The 21,034-nt window shown below is 37.4% G+C and overlaps 1 protein-coding gene across 1 annotated transcript in view; it reads left to right on the top strand.

Moving 5' to 3' along the window:
• LOC101890091 (uncharacterized) overlaps positions 1-21,034 on the top strand; it is a 303,416-nt gene that overhangs the window by 185,288 nt on the left and 97,094 nt on the right. Inside the window, exons 3-5 of the mRNA XM_059119882.1 lie at positions 7,262-7,543; positions 20,530-20,813; positions 20,933-20,982. Coding sequence (XP_058975865.1) covers positions 7,262-7,543; positions 20,530-20,813; positions 20,933-20,982 — 616 coding nt within the window. The remainder of the gene's footprint in view (positions 1-7,261; positions 7,544-20,529; positions 20,814-20,932; positions 20,983-21,034) is intronic.

The following is a 21,034-nucleotide window of genomic DNA, read 5'->3' as shown; positions in this document are numbered from 1 at the left end:
ACAGGCATAGAGCCCATAATATGCCGGACGAGCATAGCCTTGGTCATAGTTTCCATGCCGACATAGTTGGAATTGTTAGTCACATTGGTCGTTTTTGTTGCAATTGTTGGTGTTGTTGCACTAGATAACCTAGAAACTGATGACAGGGGGGATATAGGCACAGTGGAAAGGTTATATCAATGGCGGCCCCTTGAAATTGTGTTCTTAGAAAAATACTCTCCTTTCCAAAAAAATGAGCCACGATTGTGGCTTCAATTTCCTGGGGATATATTATTTCAACAAACCTTAGAGTCCCTGAAAAATATTTTTAAAACTCGGCGATTTGTTCCAAATTAAAAATTTGTTCTTCAAAACATTTTGAAGTCCTTAAAAATGTTTTTAAAAATATTACAATTTCGCCCATTGAACAAATATTCTTTAATACGATCTAAGAGTTATTCTAAGGATATTTATAAAAATTTCAAGATAGTTGATTTATTTTTAGAAACATGTTTCGAGTCTCAAAAATACTTTTTTTTCAAATATTATTTATAAATTAAGGACATGCCTCTAATAAGTGATCACAAATAATAGCTAAAAACGCCGAAAACTCAATATTTAAAGAGTTATGCCCATTTTAAAATATTCAATAATTCATGCCTCTATAAGTGATCACAAATAATAGCTAAAAACGCTGAAAACTCAATATTTAATTTGGAAATTAAAAAAAAACGTTGAAAATTCTGTTAAAAATCATTAAATAAAATCATAAAATATTGGGAGTTTTGGTTATATTGGGGTCTATCCTAAGACGTGGACCTGCATAGGCGAATTCTGTCCGATGTCTTACAACATTCAAATATGAAATTTTAAACAATTCTGGTGAATATTGTCGCTAAAATCATCAAAATACCGAATATAAGGACGTTCCGTTATATTGGGTCAATACGAACACCTGGACTTGCATAGGCAAGTTCTCGCGGCACTCACAGGTACAAGTAGTACCCGTTATGAACTGGAATTACGAAATTTTAAACAATTCTGGTAAATAATGTCACTAATATCATCAAAATACCGAATGTTGGGGGCACCGATATATGGGGGTTATACGAAGACGTGGACCCGCATGGTCAAATTTCTGTCGCAGACTGTAGTACCAATAACGAATTCCAAATACAAAAAATATGAATCAAAAGGTTATCAAAATACGGAATATGTGTGGGACCCATAGCCCACGTGGACCTATATAGCCTATTTTCAATACCAAAAATCCTTGGTCTTTTTCGGAAACTAGAGTGATTTCCATAGACGGACGGATGGTCATCGTTAAATCGACCCAGAATTTTATGCTGACCATGAATATATATACTTAGTAGGGTCTGAACTGTACATTTCGAGGTGTTCCAAAACAGAATGACAAACTTAATATACCCTCCATACTATGGTGAGCGTATAAAAAGAGTTAAAATATCCCCGATTTTAGGTCATTTTAAAACTCTTGGTTTTTGGATTAATATTCTTAATTCTTTAAAAAGAAAATTAAATAATTTACGATTCTATGTCTTAAGAGGATTTCCAGTCATGATTGAGGATCTCCAGATAATATTGAATAAATCCGCATTTAAGGGCGTTTTAAAGCTATACTAAAACATCCATGGTTTTGAAAATAAAAATATAATAAACCACTACTGATGATCCTTGAAAAATGTTTTGAAAAAATTCACGATTATGGGTCTGGAAAGAATATTCCAGAGTATGGACCGACAAATGCCATATTTCCATCAGATCTCTCAATGGTTAGAAAAAACAAAAAAACAAAAGTTAAAGATAATCGTGGACTTCGTTCGCATGTTATGCGAGTTATAATTTTTTTTTTTTGAAAATTTCGACCTGTTGTGGCGGAGTTGTCAGAAGGAGTGGACCGATATTGCCCATCTCCAAACTCGATCTAAGTTTGATAATAATATTACAATGTACCAAGTTTGTACCAAATCGGATACTTCCTTTGGAGGTACCATGCACCAGCCAGACAGACATCGCTAGATCGACTCCATATGTCCTGAAACGGATTTGGTTCAAAGAGCCCTGGGGTTTAAACCCCTTATTTCGATGAGGCAATTTTTGTCCATATTAAATTATATACCCTTTGTAGCCATATTGCCAAGGGTATAAGCATCTCTAAATTGTTTATCGAGTCCTTACGAAAAGTTTATTTTTTAAATCCACGCTTTTTTCTTCTACCGCACTGAATTGTTTTCTTAAAAATGTCTTGCAATGCTTTAAAAGAGTCTTCTTCCGTTTAATCCCCGATTAGAGTCTGGTTGTCTGAGGAAATTTTCTTTGCAAATTTAAAAGCTCTTGAAAAATTATATTTAAAACAAAATACAAATATTGCCTCAACGGCCATGAAGAATATTCTTTATAAAATTCTTAGAGTTCTTTTTTTGGAAACTCCTCGACTTCGTTTTTTTTTGTTTTTTGCAAAAAACATGCTTCAAATTTTGCGATTGTGGCTCTAATAGTCCTATAAACAATTTCCTTTAAAAAATCCACAATTCCGTCATCGGCAGTCCCTAAAAATATTCGAGTCCTTGATGAACTAATTTAAAAAAATTTGTATTGGCTTTGAATAATCATTCTCGAAAAGAAAATTAAAGTCTTTAAATTACTTTTGTAATAAGCACGTCCTTGAAAATTTTGAAAATTCCTTCAAAATCTTTTTCTAAAAAAAATGACGTAAGAATTGTTATTAGAAAAATAGGTTTAAAACAAATATTTGTAAAAAAATCTGTGATTGTTCCTGTTGAAATATTTATCAATTTTAAAGTCCTTTAATTTTTTTTCTAGAAATATTTTTGTTTTTATAGAACTATTCTTGCAAAGAATCTGAGAGTCATTGAAAAATTGTTTCCATAAATGAGAAAAAAGAAAATTACAAATGCTGGATATTATGGTCCTTTGACACATATTTTTTCAAACTTCTTTAGTCCATTTCAAAAATTGACAATTATAGCTTATTCTTTAAAAATCCAAGATTATTACCCTCCATTTTTCGATTTTCACATTTGTGGCTCTAATTCCTAAAAACAATGTCCTTAAAAGATCAATTATTCTGTCCGCTAAAGTCCTTAATAATTTACGAGTTTTTGATAACATAATTCGAATTAGCTCCTATTGTCCTTGAAGAATTATTTTTAAAAAGGACCTTAACGTCCTTGAACAAGTACGCTATAAATAGAGTTCTGTAAAATTATTTAAAAGTCACGATTGAAAGGACTATTGGAAAAATAGTTTTGAAAATTCGAAAAATCCACTTCCGAAAATCCACGACAATCATACACACGTTAGTCTTGAAAACCAATTCAAGAAAATTACCCCTTATTTTCTTTTAAGACGAGCATTTTTGGCCCTTCTAACTGGAAGCCATAATTAGGTATTATGTAATAACAGCATAATTACGGCTTATTCTATGAGACAAACAGATTTTTTTTAAGAAAAACTATGTCTTTATTTATTAAAGACCTCCATGGGGTCTCTTGTGTATGTAAGACCTATAGAGGGTATTTTGTGTATAGAAGATCTACAGTAGGTATTCTATTGGAAAACCTTTGATATTCGATAGTAAAACGCATTTTTAGTCTTCTGGCCTTTTTAATGGAGCCTAGTTACACGACTTTTCTATAAAGGTTTTATTTTTGATCAGCCTGCCATGTCTTCTATCAGAATTCAACAAAATACCGGCCATTGGTCCTCCAAAAATATGTTATATTTAGAATTTTCCACTATCCTATTTACTTGCATTAATTTTCATATACATCCCCAACATAGATTTGTATTTACTAATTTAATAAATATTTATATCCCACATACATACATACACAACACACTGTTATTTGTCATCATATAATTCACCTCAACACCCATCCACACCATTCATTCATTTCTACAACAAACATTTATAGCAGTAGAGTTATACCTAGAGTGGCCATAGCCTCTGTCTATCACTCCGCTGTAGTAACAGTAGTAGTAGTTGTGGTGACAACGACAACGCTTTAGCTTCTTTTTCGCCATCTCATCTTCTTGACATTCATTGTGTCGTTGTTGCCGCTGTGTGGTGGTAAAAGTCATTTTTCCTCATCAAATAACCGGGACACATTAAGTTCCATTGCTGTGTTGCATACCTTTCCTTCATCTCATTGCATCTCATTTCACCACACTGCACCGCACCTCGTTGCATTGCTCCACTCTCTGTGTGATCTTTAAATGTTAAGAGGATAGAGCAATGGTGTTTTGCTTCAGTTTACATTTATTCATCGTAGAGTTTTTTCCCCCCAGTTCCATCATTCCTTTCAAGCAGATACACACACACTCTTACACAGAGATTCATTCATTCATCTAACCAAACATTTAGTCATTCATATCATCTCCATATTAGAGTCTATGGATTATTTCTAGATACACAGAATAAAAACATTGGATTTTGGGGAAGAGGATATTGTTTGTTGAAGAAGATTCAAGACTACTGAGAAGACTTCCAGAGGACTTTCCATACATAAAATATCTCCAGGGATTCTTCTAACTATAGAAGACCTATATAGGGTCTTTTACGTATAAAAGACATCAAACGAGACTTATATGTAAAAAATACCTCCATACCTCTATAGAAGACCTACAGAGGGCTTCTGTGTACGGTCAGAGGGTCTTTTCTGTATAGAAGACGTTCAGGGGGTATTCCCTGTACTGAAGACCTCTAGAGGATCTTCCGCCTATAGAACGCCTCCAATGGGTCTTTTATTTATGGAAGATCTACAGAGGGTCTTCTGTATATGGAAGAACTCCAGAATGCCTTCTGTATACGGAAGACCTTTAAAGGGTCATTTATATATGGAAGAAGGTCTTCTTTTTATAGAAGACCTCCAGAGAGTGTTCTGTGTATAGAAGACCTTTAGAAGGTCTTCTGTATATAGAATACCTCAGAGGGTCTTCTGTCTGTAGAAGACTTCCAGAGGGTCTCTGAGTATGGAAGATTTCCAGAGGGTCTTTTATTTCTGACCCACCGGAGAGTCTTCTGCGTATAGAAGACCCCAAGAGGCTATTCTGTGTAAGGACGACCTCCAGAGGGTCTTTTGTTTACAGAAGACCTCAACAGAGTCTTCTGTGTATGGAAGACCACCAGAGGGTCTTCGATGTATATAATCCCTCTAGAAGTTCCAGGAGGTCTTCGGTGTATCGAATACCTCTAGAGAGTCTTCGCTGTACAGAAGACCTCTAAAGAGTCTTCGGTGTACAGAAGACCTCAAGAGCTATTCTGTGTATAGAAAACCCCCAGAAAGTCTGCGGTGTATAGAAGACCTCCAGGGGGTCTTCTGTGTACAGAAGATCCCCAGATAATCTTCTCTGTATAGAACACTTCCAGGGAGTCTTCACTATATAGAGCACCTCCAGAAAGGCTTCTATGCTCGGAAGTCCTCCAAAGGGTCTTCTGTATTTAGAAGACGTCCAGATGGACTTCTCTATGTAGAACATCTCTAGAGGATCTTCGATGTATACAAGACATCCAGAGCTTTAGAAAGTCTTTATCCAAAGACCTTCAGAGCGTCCTTTATGTATAGAGGACCTTCAAAGAGTCTTTGGAGTATGGAATACCTCCAGAGGATCTTCGATGTAGGAAAGATCTTTAGAGGGTTTTTTGTGTATAGAAGACCTCCAGGGTGTCTTCTGTGTAAAGAAGAGCTCCAAAGTCTTCTGTGTATTTAAGACCTCTAGGGGTCTTCTGTGTATATAAAAGACCAGAGGGTTTCTGTGAAGAGAAGACCTCCAGAGGTTCTTTGGATATATAAAAGACCTCCTGAGGGTCTTCTGCGTATAGAAAATCTTGAGATGGTCCTCTATTTAAACAAGTTTTCCAGAGGGTCCTCTATGTGTAGAAGAACTGCAGAGGTTCTTCTGTGGATAGAAGTCTCGTGTGTACAGAAGGCCTCCAGAGGGCCTGTATAGAAAGCCTACAGGGGGTCTTCGATGTATAGAATACCTCCACAGGGTCTTCGATGCATGGAAGATCTTCAGAAGGATTTCTGTAGACAGAGGGTCTTCCATGTGTAGAAGTCCTCAAAAAGCTCTTGATTTCATAGTAGAATTCTCCTCTGAATAGAAGACCACCCTAGAGTCTTCTGTGTAAAAAACATTTTCAAAGGGTCTCCTGAGTATAGGAGACCTCCAAAATACTTATCGAGGGTCTCCTTCTGTAGAAAAGACCTTCAGAGGGTCTTCTGTGTATAAAATGTCTCCTGAGTGTCCTTTATATACAGAAGATCTCCAAAGAAACTCCAAGTCCTTGAAAATACTTCGAGAGGGTCTCCTTCTGAAGAAAATACCTTCAGAGGGTCTTCTGTGTATAAAATATCTCCTGAGTGTTCTTTATATACAGAAGATCTCCAGAGAATCTCCAAGGTCTTTAAAATACTTCGAGAGGGTCTTCTTTTGAAGAAAATACCTTCAGAGGATCTTCTGTGTATAAAATATCTCCTGAGTGTCCTTTATATACAGAAGATCTCCAGAGAATCTCCAAGGCCTTCAAAATACTTCGAGGGGGTCTCCTTCTGTAGAAAAGACTTTGAAGGGGTCTTCTGTGTATAAAATATCTCCTGAGTGTTCTTTATATACAGAAGATCTCCAAGGTCCAACAAATAATATCCGACGAACATTATCCTTTGAAGGACACTTTCTTTCTGTGCATCTGAAATTCGTCACATATTTAAAGGGATTCCTTAAACAGACATAGCATAACACATACAAATGTAGCAAAGCATTCGAACAAGAACAACAACAATCACCTATACCACCATATACCTACAAGTAATCTTGTCGATGTTGTTGTTGTTGTTGTCGTTTTGACAAAATATCCTTGCGACATGCTTGAAAATGACACTCTGAGCTAGGACTTTGCCATGTCTGAAGGCAGGAATAGGAAAGATATACATCCATACATACACATGTATGTGTGTGACAACACACAAACAACACATGTCTGGCCAGGGAGAGACACAAGGTGACCATAGCGGAGTCTCTAGACTCCAAGTGGATGGACATGTGTTGGTGTAACTCTGTGTATGCGAGTGTGTGTTTATATATACATCGTTGCTGCAGTCTCTAACTCTCCTCCATATCTGTGCTGTTTATGCGCTTTTTTTGCGACTTGGCTTTTGTTGCTCGTCTTACTCTTTTTCTTGTTCTTCTTCTGCTTCTATGTGTTTTTCTGTTTTATTTTTCTTTCTTCTTCTAGGATGGACAACGTGGTCATTTAGAGGGCCTAGCATCCGTTTATTGTGAATTGTTAATGGCTCCCTTCGGAGATATTTTAAGTGCTTTAGAAAATGCCAGACAAGCAGCATGGGCTGAGCGCAGTCCCATGAATCCTGCCGGCGGCAGTGGGAGTAGCGGTAGTGGCAGTGGCGTGAGTGGCATTGCCACGCAGCGGCTTCACGGCCATCGAGGCAATTCCAGCCGTGGTGGTCATCTGCCGAATAGTCATAGTCAGCCCATATATGTGCCAGGAAAATATTCGGTATGTATGAAGCTACCTCCCCTCAGCACTACCTAACCCCCTCCCCCTCAACCCACCTAAAAGAGTCCACAATACCCATCACTAACTGAAAATCATCACTAGTAGCTACATCATCATCACCAACAACTTCATCATCATCATCATCATCATCCTCTCTTAACCGCATTTTCCCATAACACATATTTTTTGTCCACCAATACCATAACCCAAAAAAAAAAGAAAAAAGAAAAGAAAACTATTACAACTATTCCAACACCCCCAAATGACCGGGAGCAAGATAAAAAGTATAGAATATCCTTGAATGGAAATTGAAGAAGAACTTGTTTTATGTTTTCATTTCGGGTTTTTTTATTTCATTTTCTATGCTTTGATTTGATTTGGTCGGTTGTGTGTTTTCTTTTTCGTTTGGTTTTGTATTCCCTCTTGGCCCTGATTGTGAATTCTATTTCGGGCAACACACCAAATTCAATAATCCCAAAATATATATATGTTCTCCGACATGCCGGCTGCCAATAATATTTTTCGTGCTGCCATAAAACAAGATGTTATGATGCATGTGTATGTATGGGTGTGAGAGTTTTCCTCTATGTAAATTAATGTGTGTGTGTGTATTAGAGAGTGTGCCTATTTTGCATGTTTGTATGTTTGCGTGTCTGCTTGTTTAGTTGGCTGTCTGTCTGTCTGCCTGCCTGCCTGTTTGCTTGTGTGTGTATGTATGTATGTTTGCGCTTTGATTCTTGTTTTGGAAGTGTTGTCAAGTGTTTTTCTTTTTTTTTTTTTTGAGTTCTAGGCCTTTGGAGCCTATGTTGCCCTGAGTGAGTGCCAAAGGTGGTGACGGCTTTGATTAAGTGTTACAATCAACATACAACAAAAAGCGTGCCATGAACGGAGTTGTTTTTTTTTGTATGTGAGAATATGGTATATGTGTGTGTATGCATGTATGTGGGCATACATATGTGCGTATCCGCACGAATATGGTGTTTCCGCGAATTACTTATTTCCACAAAGCCACCGCAACATTGCGTTAAGTAAAGTTTTCCTTTTTTGAATTTGAGGGAGGTCTAATCAGAAAGGTTGAGACAGAAAAATGGAATAACTCGATCTGAAAGTTGATTTCAAATTTGGGAAAGGCAAACCTATCTGAAAGTGTATATAAGGTAAATGCACCTTTACTTAGATCGTATGTATCAAATTATGAGGTCCATTTTTGATCTGGATGTAGCTCCATTTGCTACACCTCGGAATATTCGTCGGAGTGGCCTTTGGGTATAATAATTGAATTCTTCATAAGTGTTAAAATCTAAGTCGATTTAAAGTTGGAGCAAAAACATACCGGTCACCTTATATTATGCAGTTGCTATTGTAATTGGCCGAATTTTAGGTATGGTCCCCATATAGAGGTACCTCCTAGAAGTGTGAAGATTTCCCAACAACTTGGTAAAAATAAGGCATTTGGACCTCTCATTTGATAAGTTCTCCCCTTTGCAAACAGAGGGTCTTCAGATGGTATACTATATATTTTAAGAGACTTGCGGAGGTTTTTTTCATGTATTGAAGGCCTATTTGTAGAAGAACTCCAGAGGGTTTTCTATTTGCGGAAGACCTCCTGAGGGCCTTCTATGCACAGAATAGAGAAGACCTCCAAAGGGTATTCTATATTTAAAGGACTTTTTGGGGGTCTTCCATTTGACTATTGTGTATAGAAGATCTTCAAAGGGTTTTATGTATAAAGGACCTCTTAAGGATCTTTTGGGCACAGAATAACTGCATCTCTTTTAAATATGGAAGCCCTCCAGAGGGTTTTCTATGTATAGAAGACCTCCATAGAACATTTTGGGTATAGAGGGCCTCCAGAGGGTATTCTATGTACAGAAGACCTTTAGAGGGTCTTCTATGTACAGATGACCTCCAGAGGGTTTTCTATTTACAGAAGATCTCCAGAGGGTATTCTATGTACAGATGACCTCCAGAGGGTATTCTGTGTATATAAGACTTCCCGACGGTCTTTTGTGTATGGAAGACCTCCAGAGGATCGTCTGTGTATAGCAGACTTCCAAAGAGTGTATAACGGACCTTTAGGTGTTCTTCTATTTGTAGAAGAACTTCAGAGAATCTTCTGTGCACTAGACCCCCATAGGGTCTTCTATATAAAGAAAACCTCCAAGGGGTATTTTATGTACAGAAGACTTCCAGAGGGTCTTCTTTGCATAGGAGAGCTACAGAGTATTTTCTGTGCATAAAAGGCCTCCAAAGCGCCTTTCGTGTATAGAAGACCTTTAAAGGTACCTTTAAAGACTTCCAAAATATTTTTTTGTATAAAATGATTGTTTGTATATAAAAGAGCTTCGGAGTGTCTTCTGGTACAGAAAACCTCCAGAGGGTCTTCTGTGTGTAGAAGACCTCCAGGGTGTCTTCTATGAAGACTTTCATAGGGTATTCTTCGTATGTAGATGACTTTCAAAGAATCTTCAGTACATAGAATCCCTCCAAAGGATATTCTGTGTATAGAAAACCTCCAGGTCTTCTGCAAAAAAGGTCATGCGGAGGGTCTTCTATGTATAGACCCCTCCCCTTTAAGGGGTCAAATTTCTCATGTTGTAATATTCATATCAGACTTAGTCAGATTCGAAATGGACGATGTTGGCTCTCCTTCCTTCGGAACCCCCTACCCCTATTACTGGTGTACATTTTGAATAATCATATGACAGGTCAAAATATGTTTTAATGAACGAACTTTTTTTTACTTGTTTTCTAGAAAAGTAGATTAAAGCATTTCCCTGTCATCCGCTCGCTTCTTTAACACCTACATCTGTTGCTTCTTATTTTCAACTACAAATTCTTGTATTTATTTCAAAGGGAAATTTCTTCGGTGTCCCCCTCCAGTTTTTTGGTGGCAACATTTATTTAGCAGTCATCTCTTCCACATGTATGCGCATACATCTTGTTTCGATTTGTTTCCATTTTTTGGTTTCAACTTATTTGTAGCTTGGTTTTCTTGTTCCGTTAACAATTCCCGGGATGCCTCAAAGAATGTACCGTAGAAAGAAGAAATGTAAACCAAAAAAATACCGCCCGAAAAGGAATGGAACTGCACACAACAGCGAACAATAACTTTGACTTTGCTTAACGTTTGAACGGCCAAAGCATAGACCCCTTCAGACTGCGAGCGGAATATGCAGAGCAATTGCAAACGTTACAAATGTATGTTTCGGTGTGTGAGTGTGTGCGGTAGTGTTGACATGCCCTTTAGGGGATTATCTTCTATCATCCTCCTATGCCATAGAAAGGCAGTGAGTGCTAAGCGACTAACTCACTGACTGACTGCAATCAGCTGACTGACTAAGCAGGAACAAAACCGAGGAGACTTTTGCAAGCAACAACAAGAAAATCAACAACAAAAAATAGAAAATAAAAATAAACACTTCTTCAATTTCTGGTACCTTTGCCTTGATGGTCTTTGTAATTCTGCATAAACAAGGAACAAAAAAATAAAATAGGGGGGAAAAAGTTCCGGCACATGAAGTAGATACATGTGTAGGTGTGGGTGCGGGTTCCAGCCAGGTTTCTGACTGCTTTCCTTTTCCCTTAATCGGCAAGCTGCTGTCTGGCAAAATACGTATGCGAGGGCGTTTTGTGTGATGTGTCCTTTCTGATTCCATCTTCCACCTTTGTGTGGTGCGGTCGTCGTTTGGCTGCATTTTAATGCAAAACAAGCAAATTGTTTTCTCCTTCTTCAATCCTCAATCTTCAATTTTTTTTTTTTCAAGTTTTGTTGGCTCAACTTGACTTGGCAATAAAAAACGACAACACCAACCTGACTATACTTCAAAACTCAAACACGAAATACTTCTTATTCCCAAACGGGAGGGGGTATGGAATATCTAACAAATATATATGCGAAATGATGACAGGGGGCCTAAAAAAAATTGAAAAAAGGGAAAAATATTCCAAAATGTTTATCTAAGCAAAAGTTCTTCTAACTCCAAGTCCGTCGAAGTTTTAAAATTTTTTTAAAATTTTGGGATATTTTTTCTTATTTTTTTTTTGTAAATTTCCTCAAATGGCCCCACTGTGTGTCTATGTTTGTTAACATCTAAATTCTTGGGGTATTACGTTTCACTAATAAAAATCATGTATTTTTATTTCGTTTTTTTTATAATTTACTGTCCCCAAGCAAATGATCTCGAAAGAGAAGGAAAAAGACGATGGGCATGAAGCTCCCACAGACATGTGTGAATATCATCAAATATTCCTTGGCACTCAAGTGTCCTTTCACTTCGCTTTTGTTAAATTCATGTTCAGACAAATTTCTCTAACAAAATATGATATTTGTACAAAGGTGGCAAATAAAATTGTCTGCAATTTATTTTTTTAGGAAAAGAGAGATGGAGGAAAATTAATTTGTAAGAAAAATCCCAAAGGAAGTGTCGGAAATGAACATGGTTATAATTAAGAAACAGTGATGCCAAGATTTGATACTTAAAAGAAAATTGAGTTTCCGATGCTGAAAATTAAAAAAAAAAAAACAGTTAAAAAGCACCAATTGGAACGAATTTGGAAATTTCAAAAAATAAAATCTTTAAAAAATGCTGTTAAAATTTTAAAAATACCGAATATAGCCGTTATATTGGGGTCTATACGACGAGGACCTACATAGACATTGTTTGTCATAAGTCAGCCATATTCAAATTCGAAACTTAAAATAAATGTATATAGGGATGTACCGTTATATCGGAGCTGTGCGAAGACCTGGTACAGCATAGACAATTTTCTGTCACAGGCTGCAGCATCCATTACGAACTTCAAATATGCCATCTCAAACAATGTGCGAAGACCTGGTACAGCATAGACAATTTTCTGTCACAGGCTGTAGCATCCATTACGAACTTCAAATACGACATCTCAAAGAATTTCGGTGGGTATTGTACCTAAACTCGTCAAAATACCGAATACGGGGAGGTACTGATATATGGGGCCCATACAAAGACCTGGACCTGTATAGAAAATTTTCTGTCACAGACTGTCGTTCCCATTACGAATTCTACATATGTAATTTGAAACTATTCCGGCGAATAATGTCGCTAAAATCATCAAAACGCCGAATATTGGAAGGTATCGTTATATGGGGCTATACGAAGACGTGGACCTGCACAGACAATTTTCTGTCACAGGCTGTAGTATTCATTACAAACTTCAAATACCAAATTTGAATAATTTCCGGTGAATAATGTCGCTAAAAGCATCAAAATACCAAATATAGGGACGTACCGTTATATGGGGGCTATACGAATCAAAACCTGCACAGACAATTTTTTGTCACAGGCTGTAGTATGCATTACGAACTTCAAATACCAATTTGAAACATTTCCGGTTAAGTCGCTAAAATCATCAAAATACCGAATATCGGGAGATACCTTCTATCTCAATTCGTTCGAAAGATAGCGTGATTACAACAGACAGACAGACATACAGACGGACAGTCAGACAGACAGACGGACAGACAGACGGAGTACCTGATCTGACCCAAATTTGGTACAGCCCAATATGTTTGTCAAACATAGACCTGATCTGACCTTAACTTGGCACATCCTAATATGTTTGTCAAACTAAGATCAAGTTCTGGTAACCCCATAAACGGTAAATTGACAACATTATAAAGATTGAATATCTAACAGCTAAAGGAATATCCGATTTCGTTAAAACTTTGAGTATCATAATAATATTTATTAGATTTAAGATTAAATGGATAATATCGACCCACTCTTTCTTGTCCTCCCCCACAAAGGGTCAAAACTTTTAAGTGTGAAAGAAGAGTCCGATTATCATTATTTTTTTGCAAATCCCAGTATTTACACCAGCTCTATATCTTTTTCTGAAGATGGTTTAGAGTGGACCATTTCTTCTGATACCTCCGACACAACAAGTTAAACTTTTAAATACCCATAACCCTCATACAATGCAAAATGAGCTTTCTATTCTTTAAATTTGACACATCCCAAAATGTCTACCAACACCAGAGCTGGTGTGAAGATGGGGTATATCCTTCTGGTACCTTTCATAAAATCTTAAAATACTCCCCAGTTCTATTAGGTTTTGGTAAAGATGAGATGTGTAGGTTCACGTTTTCATCATTCATATTTGAATGCTATCGGCAAACAATCATCACATATCCTAAAGCAGCTCCTTCTCCCAACCACAGATACCACAAGTGATATCTATATCAAATTTCATGATTTCAGCCATAATCCTTCACCCAATACCAAATTTGGTAGCATTTAGTACTTTTCGAACAACTATAGTACGTATTTCCAAACCACCTCCATATCTTAATCCCACATTCCAACAGAGACTTTAATAAGAAATTGTGGGAAACCAGCCCTAACTCTTCACCCGTTATTAAATCTAGTACCATTTAGTATTTTTCGTACAATTATAGTACATATTTTCAAAACCACCTCCTATTCTCAAACACAGATACCATCAGTAACATACAGGGTGAGATAAAAAAAACTGCAACAAAGTCAAACGCCATAATATTTATTTTTTTTAATTTTATTGAATCAGAGAAAATTTGTCGGAAATAGCATCAAATTTTAGAATAAGTTTAGATTTGTTCGAATTGGTCACCTTGGCGCGAATTGTGGCCTTTAAACTTCCAATAAAACCGTCACACGCCGACCGAATGTTGCTCTGCGGTATTTTGGCCCACTCCCAGCGAAGCGCTTGCTTGAGGTGATCGTCACTTTGGTATTTTTTAGTGCCAACCTTGCTTTCCAAAATACTCCAGACAAAATAGTCCAACGGATTGGTATCCGGAGATTTTGGTGGGCATTATGCGCTAGAAATGAAGCGAGGAACCTCTTGGGTAACCATGTGATGGTGCTGAGTCCTGTTGGAATGTCCAAAGTCTGCGGCCAAAACGTTTGCGTGCCCAAGGTTTTAATACACCCTTCAGAATATATTCGCGATAATATTCGGCATTTATACTAATGCCGCGGTCGATTAATACGAGCGGAGAGCGACCATCGGCTATTATGGAGAGCGACCATCGACTATCATTAGCTCTTTTGAGCCTGTTTTCTTTCTGTTGCGGTGTAAGTTCTTGCACTTTTTGGAATTTTAATGGCTTTACCCCGAGCTCATTTTTCAATAATTGCCGAATGGATTATTGCGATATGTTCAGCACTTGAGCCATTTTTTGGCCACTGTGACGCGGGTTTCGATCAAGTCGCTTCTCTACTTTTCGAACGATTTCTGCTAATGTTGCTGTTTTCTTCCGTCCACTTCCTTGACGTCGGGCTACGCTAACGAGCGATGATACGAGACACAAAAGATTTATTCACATTTAAATGCTGTAGTGCTCTAACTATAGCCACTAGTGGTTTTCCAGACAAATATAAAGAAATCACACTATCACGCTTGAATTCGATCACGAATAACTTTTTTTCTGGAAAATTCTCAGCAAAATGCTTTTGTACGCTTGTAAACAATACAATGAGCTGTCACTGGAATAATTTTAACAGCTGTCGGACAAGTGGCTTAGAAATGACAGCTGTCTGAAGTTGGTTGCAGATTTTTCATCTCACCCTGTATATCCAATCATTTTGGTACCGATCTTACAACAATTAAAATTTTTCAAAAAACAAAAAAACAATAAGATGTATCTGATACGCTTGAAATATAGCCCATAATAATTTTGAATAATAATAGCTCACGTTGAGTAGAACCTACTATAAAACTATGTAGTGTCAAGATGAATCCTGACTTCGAAAATAATAAGTAATGTTAAATTCAAAATGTAAATTATTTTATCATTTATATTAAAACAAGTGAAATGTAACAAAGTTCTGGCGGGCCGAGCTTTTAATACCCACTTCCATTTGTAAGGAACTAGCAAAAAAATTTCAAAAATTCTAGAATGACCTATGAAATGATTTAAATGTCAAATATCGGATGATAGAGTCATATGGGGTCAATCCAAATAACAATTTTGAGATAATTCCGCTGATTTTTTTTAAATCCGCAAAATATCGAATATCGGAAGTTTTAATTATATGGGTAATTTTCTGTCTTAGAAAGAGGTGCCCATTTTGTACTCCAGATACCAAATTTGAAATAGTTTCGTTGAAAAGTGTGACAATATACGGAATATCGTGAGGTACAATTATATGGGTTCTATAACAAAGTTAGTTATATAGGGTAAAATCAAATTGTGCCATATAACCCATTTTCAATACTAAAAATTCTAGGGACCTAAGATGAAGTTGAGTGAAATTTTGTCCACCTACTCCGCTTCGTACAGACTCTAGAGTGATTTTCCCAGACGACTAGAATCTTATGCCGATCAAAAATATATACATTTTGTGGGGACTGAAGTCCTTTTTTTCGAGGAGTTACAAGCGGAATGACAAACTTAATATACACCCATATTAAGCATGGTGAAGGGTGTCAATTTCGCCAAACATTTCATAGAAATTGTTCGGCAACTGAAATGGAAGAAGTGCTTTAGTGTGGTGTTGTAATTACCTAGTAGGTCATATGCTTTGACGACCGATACTGTTTACCGTGTTTTTGAGGTATTTAAATTCTAAATACATATAAATTGTATGCCTACAGGATTGGAGACTACTCTTTACAAATCTCCAACTATGTAATATTTGAGCTTCATTGACCAGGTACTTTTTTTAAAGTCGTTTACAACAAATTACTTTCCTCTACAACCTTCCGCTAAGTACGAATAAAATTCACAAAATTGCCGTAAAAAAACTTTCTCAAATCAAAAGGACATTTGTGTTAGGTCCTCAATTTGACCGACAATTGGCTTAATTTCTCAAAAAACGAACAAAAAAAACGCAAACGACACATTTTTTCGAATGGTCAAAGTTTTTTTATTTAATGCTCTCAAACAATGTTTTGATATGGAGGTCATAACAACAAGCCTAAGCAATGTTAAGCGGTAAAAATGATGACCTCTGGCCGCCTCTCCCCCCCCCCCCCCCCCTCTTCTTTTGGATTACAACTCCCTAGAGGGGAGTGGACAGGGGATGTATGATTAACATTTGATTGGGCCAAGTTAAAAAGCCATTTTGAGTGGATTTTCTATTTGTTATGTGGTCGCGTTTGCAGTTGACATTTTCGTAGCAAGTTATTGGGCCAGTATTAAGAAGTTGTTTTTATTGTTGTTTTTTTGTTTTTGTTTTTCCTTTTGTTTTGGTTATGGCTCCATTTTGTGTTGTTGGTTGGTTTGTCAAAATAACTTTGTTTAAAGTTATAACTTGAAATGCTATAACTTGTGAGGAAAAAAGGGGAGGAAAGTTAGAGAGAGAGAAGAGTACATCAGGAGGGGGTTTAGTGGGCTATGACTTGTCCTTTGGCGTATATCCATCCGCCAGTGGATTTATTTTATTAGAAACTTTTTTATGAACAAATTATACGTGTTTTTCCAATTCTCTTCTGTTTTGTTACTTTCTTTCTTTCTTTGCGTTGCTTTGTTGGAGGTGATTCCTTAGGCTGGCCGGTTGGTACGTTGACTGTCTGCTTAGCCAGGAGGCCAGTTTTGCCTTTTAGCCTGCTTAGTTAGCTTTCTTGTGGTAATTCCTTAAATAATTTCTGCCCGAGTTTTGTTTTATGGCTGTGTCAAGTTAAGTATTTCTCCGGAGCCAGGGTGATTTTTTCATGTTTTTGTTGTTGTTGCTGTTTTTGTTACGGGTCCTCAAGTAGTCTCTTGAAATTATGCTACTTAACAAAGTTTGACAACGTTGTTAACTTGGCCATTTATTTAGTTTAGAGCGTCACACTACCCTGTGAAGTTTTTTTGGGGGGGTCCCGGTCAGGCTAAGAATTGTTGGTATTAGTGTGTCTGTGTGTGTGTGGTTTGTTGTTTGTATTCTCATTATTATACCCCAAGGTGTTGACTCAAAGAAGCCACTTGTAAAAGCAATTTTTTTCCAAACAAAACTTAACAACAAATAAATGAATAGAAAAACAAGAACACGAAGAATAACCGGCGGAAACTTTTCCATACCTTCCCACCAACAACAACTACTAAACGTTGGCTTTGGAAAATTAACAAAAATTAAATGTTCATTCTTTTGAGGCTTCCTTTTGTCTTTTCCCTTTCATTTCATTCCGTTTTTTTGTGGCCTTTTCATTGTCCCTTATTTAATTTTTTGTTGTTTATGTGGCCAGCTTTTGTTGTTGGTTTTTGTGTTAAGTGTTGTAGCCAAGAAGAAGGTGAAGAGTTCGCTTCGACTGGCTAGTTAACAGTTTTCTCCAACAGTTTTGCCTTAAGGATAACACCCTTAAACCGGCCAGCTACTACAGCATGTTGCATGTCCTTCATTATGAAGTAGTCCTTTACGGTTCTTATTATTATTTTCGGTCGTTTTTTTTTTACTTTCGTTTTATTTTAGTTCCGTCGTTTTTTTCTTCTTCTTCTTCTGTCTTGCTCAGCATATTTAAGTGGCATTTAACTTGACCATGAATTATGATGGTCTCGCCTCAAAGGAAACTAATTTTTTCGACTTAATCTATTTGTTGTTTATGTTGTATTTTTTGTTTTGCCTTCTTCGTCTTTAAAATATGGCATATTTTTTTGGAATACCCTAGAACATAATTTGCGAAAAGGAGTTTAAAATGGACAAAAGCTACATTTTTTGAAGACCTTTAGAAGACCTATTAAAAAAATCTAGCAATTGGTCCTCGCAAAGAAGTCTTCTATTCCATAGAATAGATGATGTCCTGACGTTGAGGTCCTCTATTCCATGCGAGGTTTTCCTATGCTATAGGAGACCTCTGCGAGGTTCTCCTATGGTATAAGGGACCTCTGCGAGGTTCTCCTATGCTATAGGAGAACTCTGCGAGGTTATCCTATGCTATAGGAGACCTATGCGAGGTTAACCTTTGCTTTAGGAGACCTCTGCGAGGTTCTCCTAGGCTTTAGGAGACCTCTACGAGGTTCTCTTATGCTTTAAGAGACCTCTGTGAGGCTCTCCTATGCTTTGGGAGACCTCTGCGAGGTTCTCATATGCTTTAGGAGACCTCTGTGGGGTACTCCTATTCTATAGGAGACCTCTGCGGGGTTCTCTATTTCTATAGGAGACCTCTGCGAGGTTCTACTATTCTATAGAAGACTTCTCCGAAGGTCTATTCTATAGGAGACCTCTGCGGGGTTCTCTATTTCTATAGGAGACCTCTGCGAGGTTCTCCTATTCTATAGAAGACTTCTCCGAAGGTCTATTCTATAGGAGACCTCTGCGGGGTTCTCTATTTCTATAGGAGACCTCTGCGAGGTTCTCCTATTATATAGAAGACTTCTCCGAAGGTCTGCTATTCTATAGGAGACTTCTCCGAATGTCTGCTATTCTATAGAAGACTTCTCCGAATGTCTGCTATTCTATAGAAGACTTCTCCGAAGGTCTGCTATTCTATAGGAGACATCTCCGAAGGTCTGCTATTCTATAGGAGACTTCTCCGAAGGTCTTCAGTTTTGTAGAAGACTTCCCCGAAGGTCTCCCATCCTATAGGAGACTTCTCCGAAAGTCTCTTATTCTATAGGAGACTTATCCGAAAGTCTCTTATTCTATAGGAGACTTATCCGAAAGTCGCTTATTCTATAGGATACTTATCCGAAAGTCGCCTATTCTATGGGAGACTTCTGCGAAGGTCTCTTATTCTATGGCAGACTTCTTCGAAGGTCTCCTATTCTAAAGGTGCCCCCTAAAACGGTCTTTTTTTCTAAAGAAACCTCTACAAGGAGATCTTTGAAGGTGTGTTCTATTCTTTAGGAGACCTTTTAAAAGGAACTTCCATTCTATCGGATACCTCTAAAAGGGTCTCCAACTCTATAGGAAAACTGTCCCATTGTCATCTATTCAATTGATTATCTCATTGAGAGGGAGGCCTTTGCGACGGTTTACGGTCGATTGATGATTAGGAGACCTTTAAAATGAACTTCCATTCTATCGGATACCTCTAAAAGGGTCTCCAACTCTATAGGAAAGCTGTCCCATTGTCATCTATTCAATTGATTATCTCTTTGAGAGGGAGGCATTTGCGACGGTTTACGCACGATTGATGACAACTGCGATGGTCTCCAGTTTTATTATAGGCGTCTGAAATGGTCTCCTATTCGACTTGAGACCTCTCCGATTTTCTCTTATTTTTTCCAGACTTTTTCGACGGTTTCCTTTTGGAAAAGACTGTCTTCTATGATAAAGCAGACCTCTTCTATGGTTTCCTACTCGATTGAAAACCACTTCGTCGATCCCCGATTCGGTTAGACACACCTTCAATGAGCTTCTATTCGATTGGACACACCTTCAATGATCTCCGCTACGATTGGAGACACTTCTGTGAGGGTTTCCTATTCTTTAAAAGACTTTTGCAAAGGTCTGCAATTTAATTGGAGACCCCTGCTTCATTTTCCAGTTTTATTGTAGATGCTGTAATGGTCTCCTATTCGATTTAAGATCTCTACGTTTGTCTCTTTGGTTAAAGTCTTCTCCGATGGTTTTTTTTTTTTGAATAGGAGACCTCTTCGACGGTCTTCTGTTCCACATGGGAGACCTACCCAGTTGTCTTGGGTCCTATAGATGTCTGCTAATATTTTGAGGAACTCTTAAGGGCGTTGTTACCGCTTTCATGGTTTCAATGGAAAGGCACTTACTTGATCCGGTTTTCTATAAAATATACCGAAAAAGGCTTCTATATATTAGATACCTCTCAGAAATCCCTTGTATCTTTAGATTTCCCTGGAGAAATGACCTGCTGTAATAAAATGCCATTTTATTTCCTCTTGTCCTTTTTTCGTGAAAAAAATTTCCATTTCATTCATTTTCCCTCCAAGAGCCACTTTGTAAAATGCAGTAGTTTTTTTTTTGTTTTCTCTTTTAATTCCATTTCACTTTCTTTCATTTTCCTCATACCTCTATATATAGTGTATTTTCAATTTTCTTATATTTTTCTTCTCTCTCTCGGTCCTTTAGCCCTCCAGTTGCCTGTCGGACAAGGAAGAAGATGAAATTTATGGTTTCGGCTATGGCGTGTTTGCACCACGTGTTGGTCGTGGCACTTTGACGCAACAGCAACATTTCATACAACAACAAACGCTGCAGCAGCAGGCGCAAATAAGCCAGCAGCAGCAGCAACAACAACAACTGTCATTAATGCAAGGTGGCGGTGTTGGTGGTCATCAATTACAGCAACGCCATCCACAGAGTCTTCAATCCATCCCGCCCAATGCTGCCCATTTGAATTTTGTACAACAAAAGTAAGTTTATTAACATTTTTTGTCGACGGTTTTTTTTTTTGTTTGGTATTTTTATTAAAAAAGAAAAAGAAAAAAACTAAACAATCAATTTTAATAAAATTTATAACATCTCGTTTCAGTTGCCTAAGTCCTCGCTCCGCTTATTTTTATGAATTTCCACCAACGACGGGTAAGTTGCCACTTTTGTTTCTCTTTGTTTTCAATTGTCAAAAAATGCGGAA

The sequence above is a fragment of the Musca domestica genome, unplaced genomic scaffold (assembly GCF_030504385.1).
Source record: "Musca domestica strain aabys unplaced genomic scaffold, Musca_domestica.polishedcontigs.V.1.1 1, whole genome shotgun sequence".
Taxonomy (NCBI): domain Eukaryota; kingdom Metazoa; phylum Arthropoda; class Insecta; order Diptera; family Muscidae; genus Musca; species Musca domestica.
Note: the sequence above shows the minus strand (reverse complement) of the source record. Positions and strands in the feature narration are given on the sequence as shown.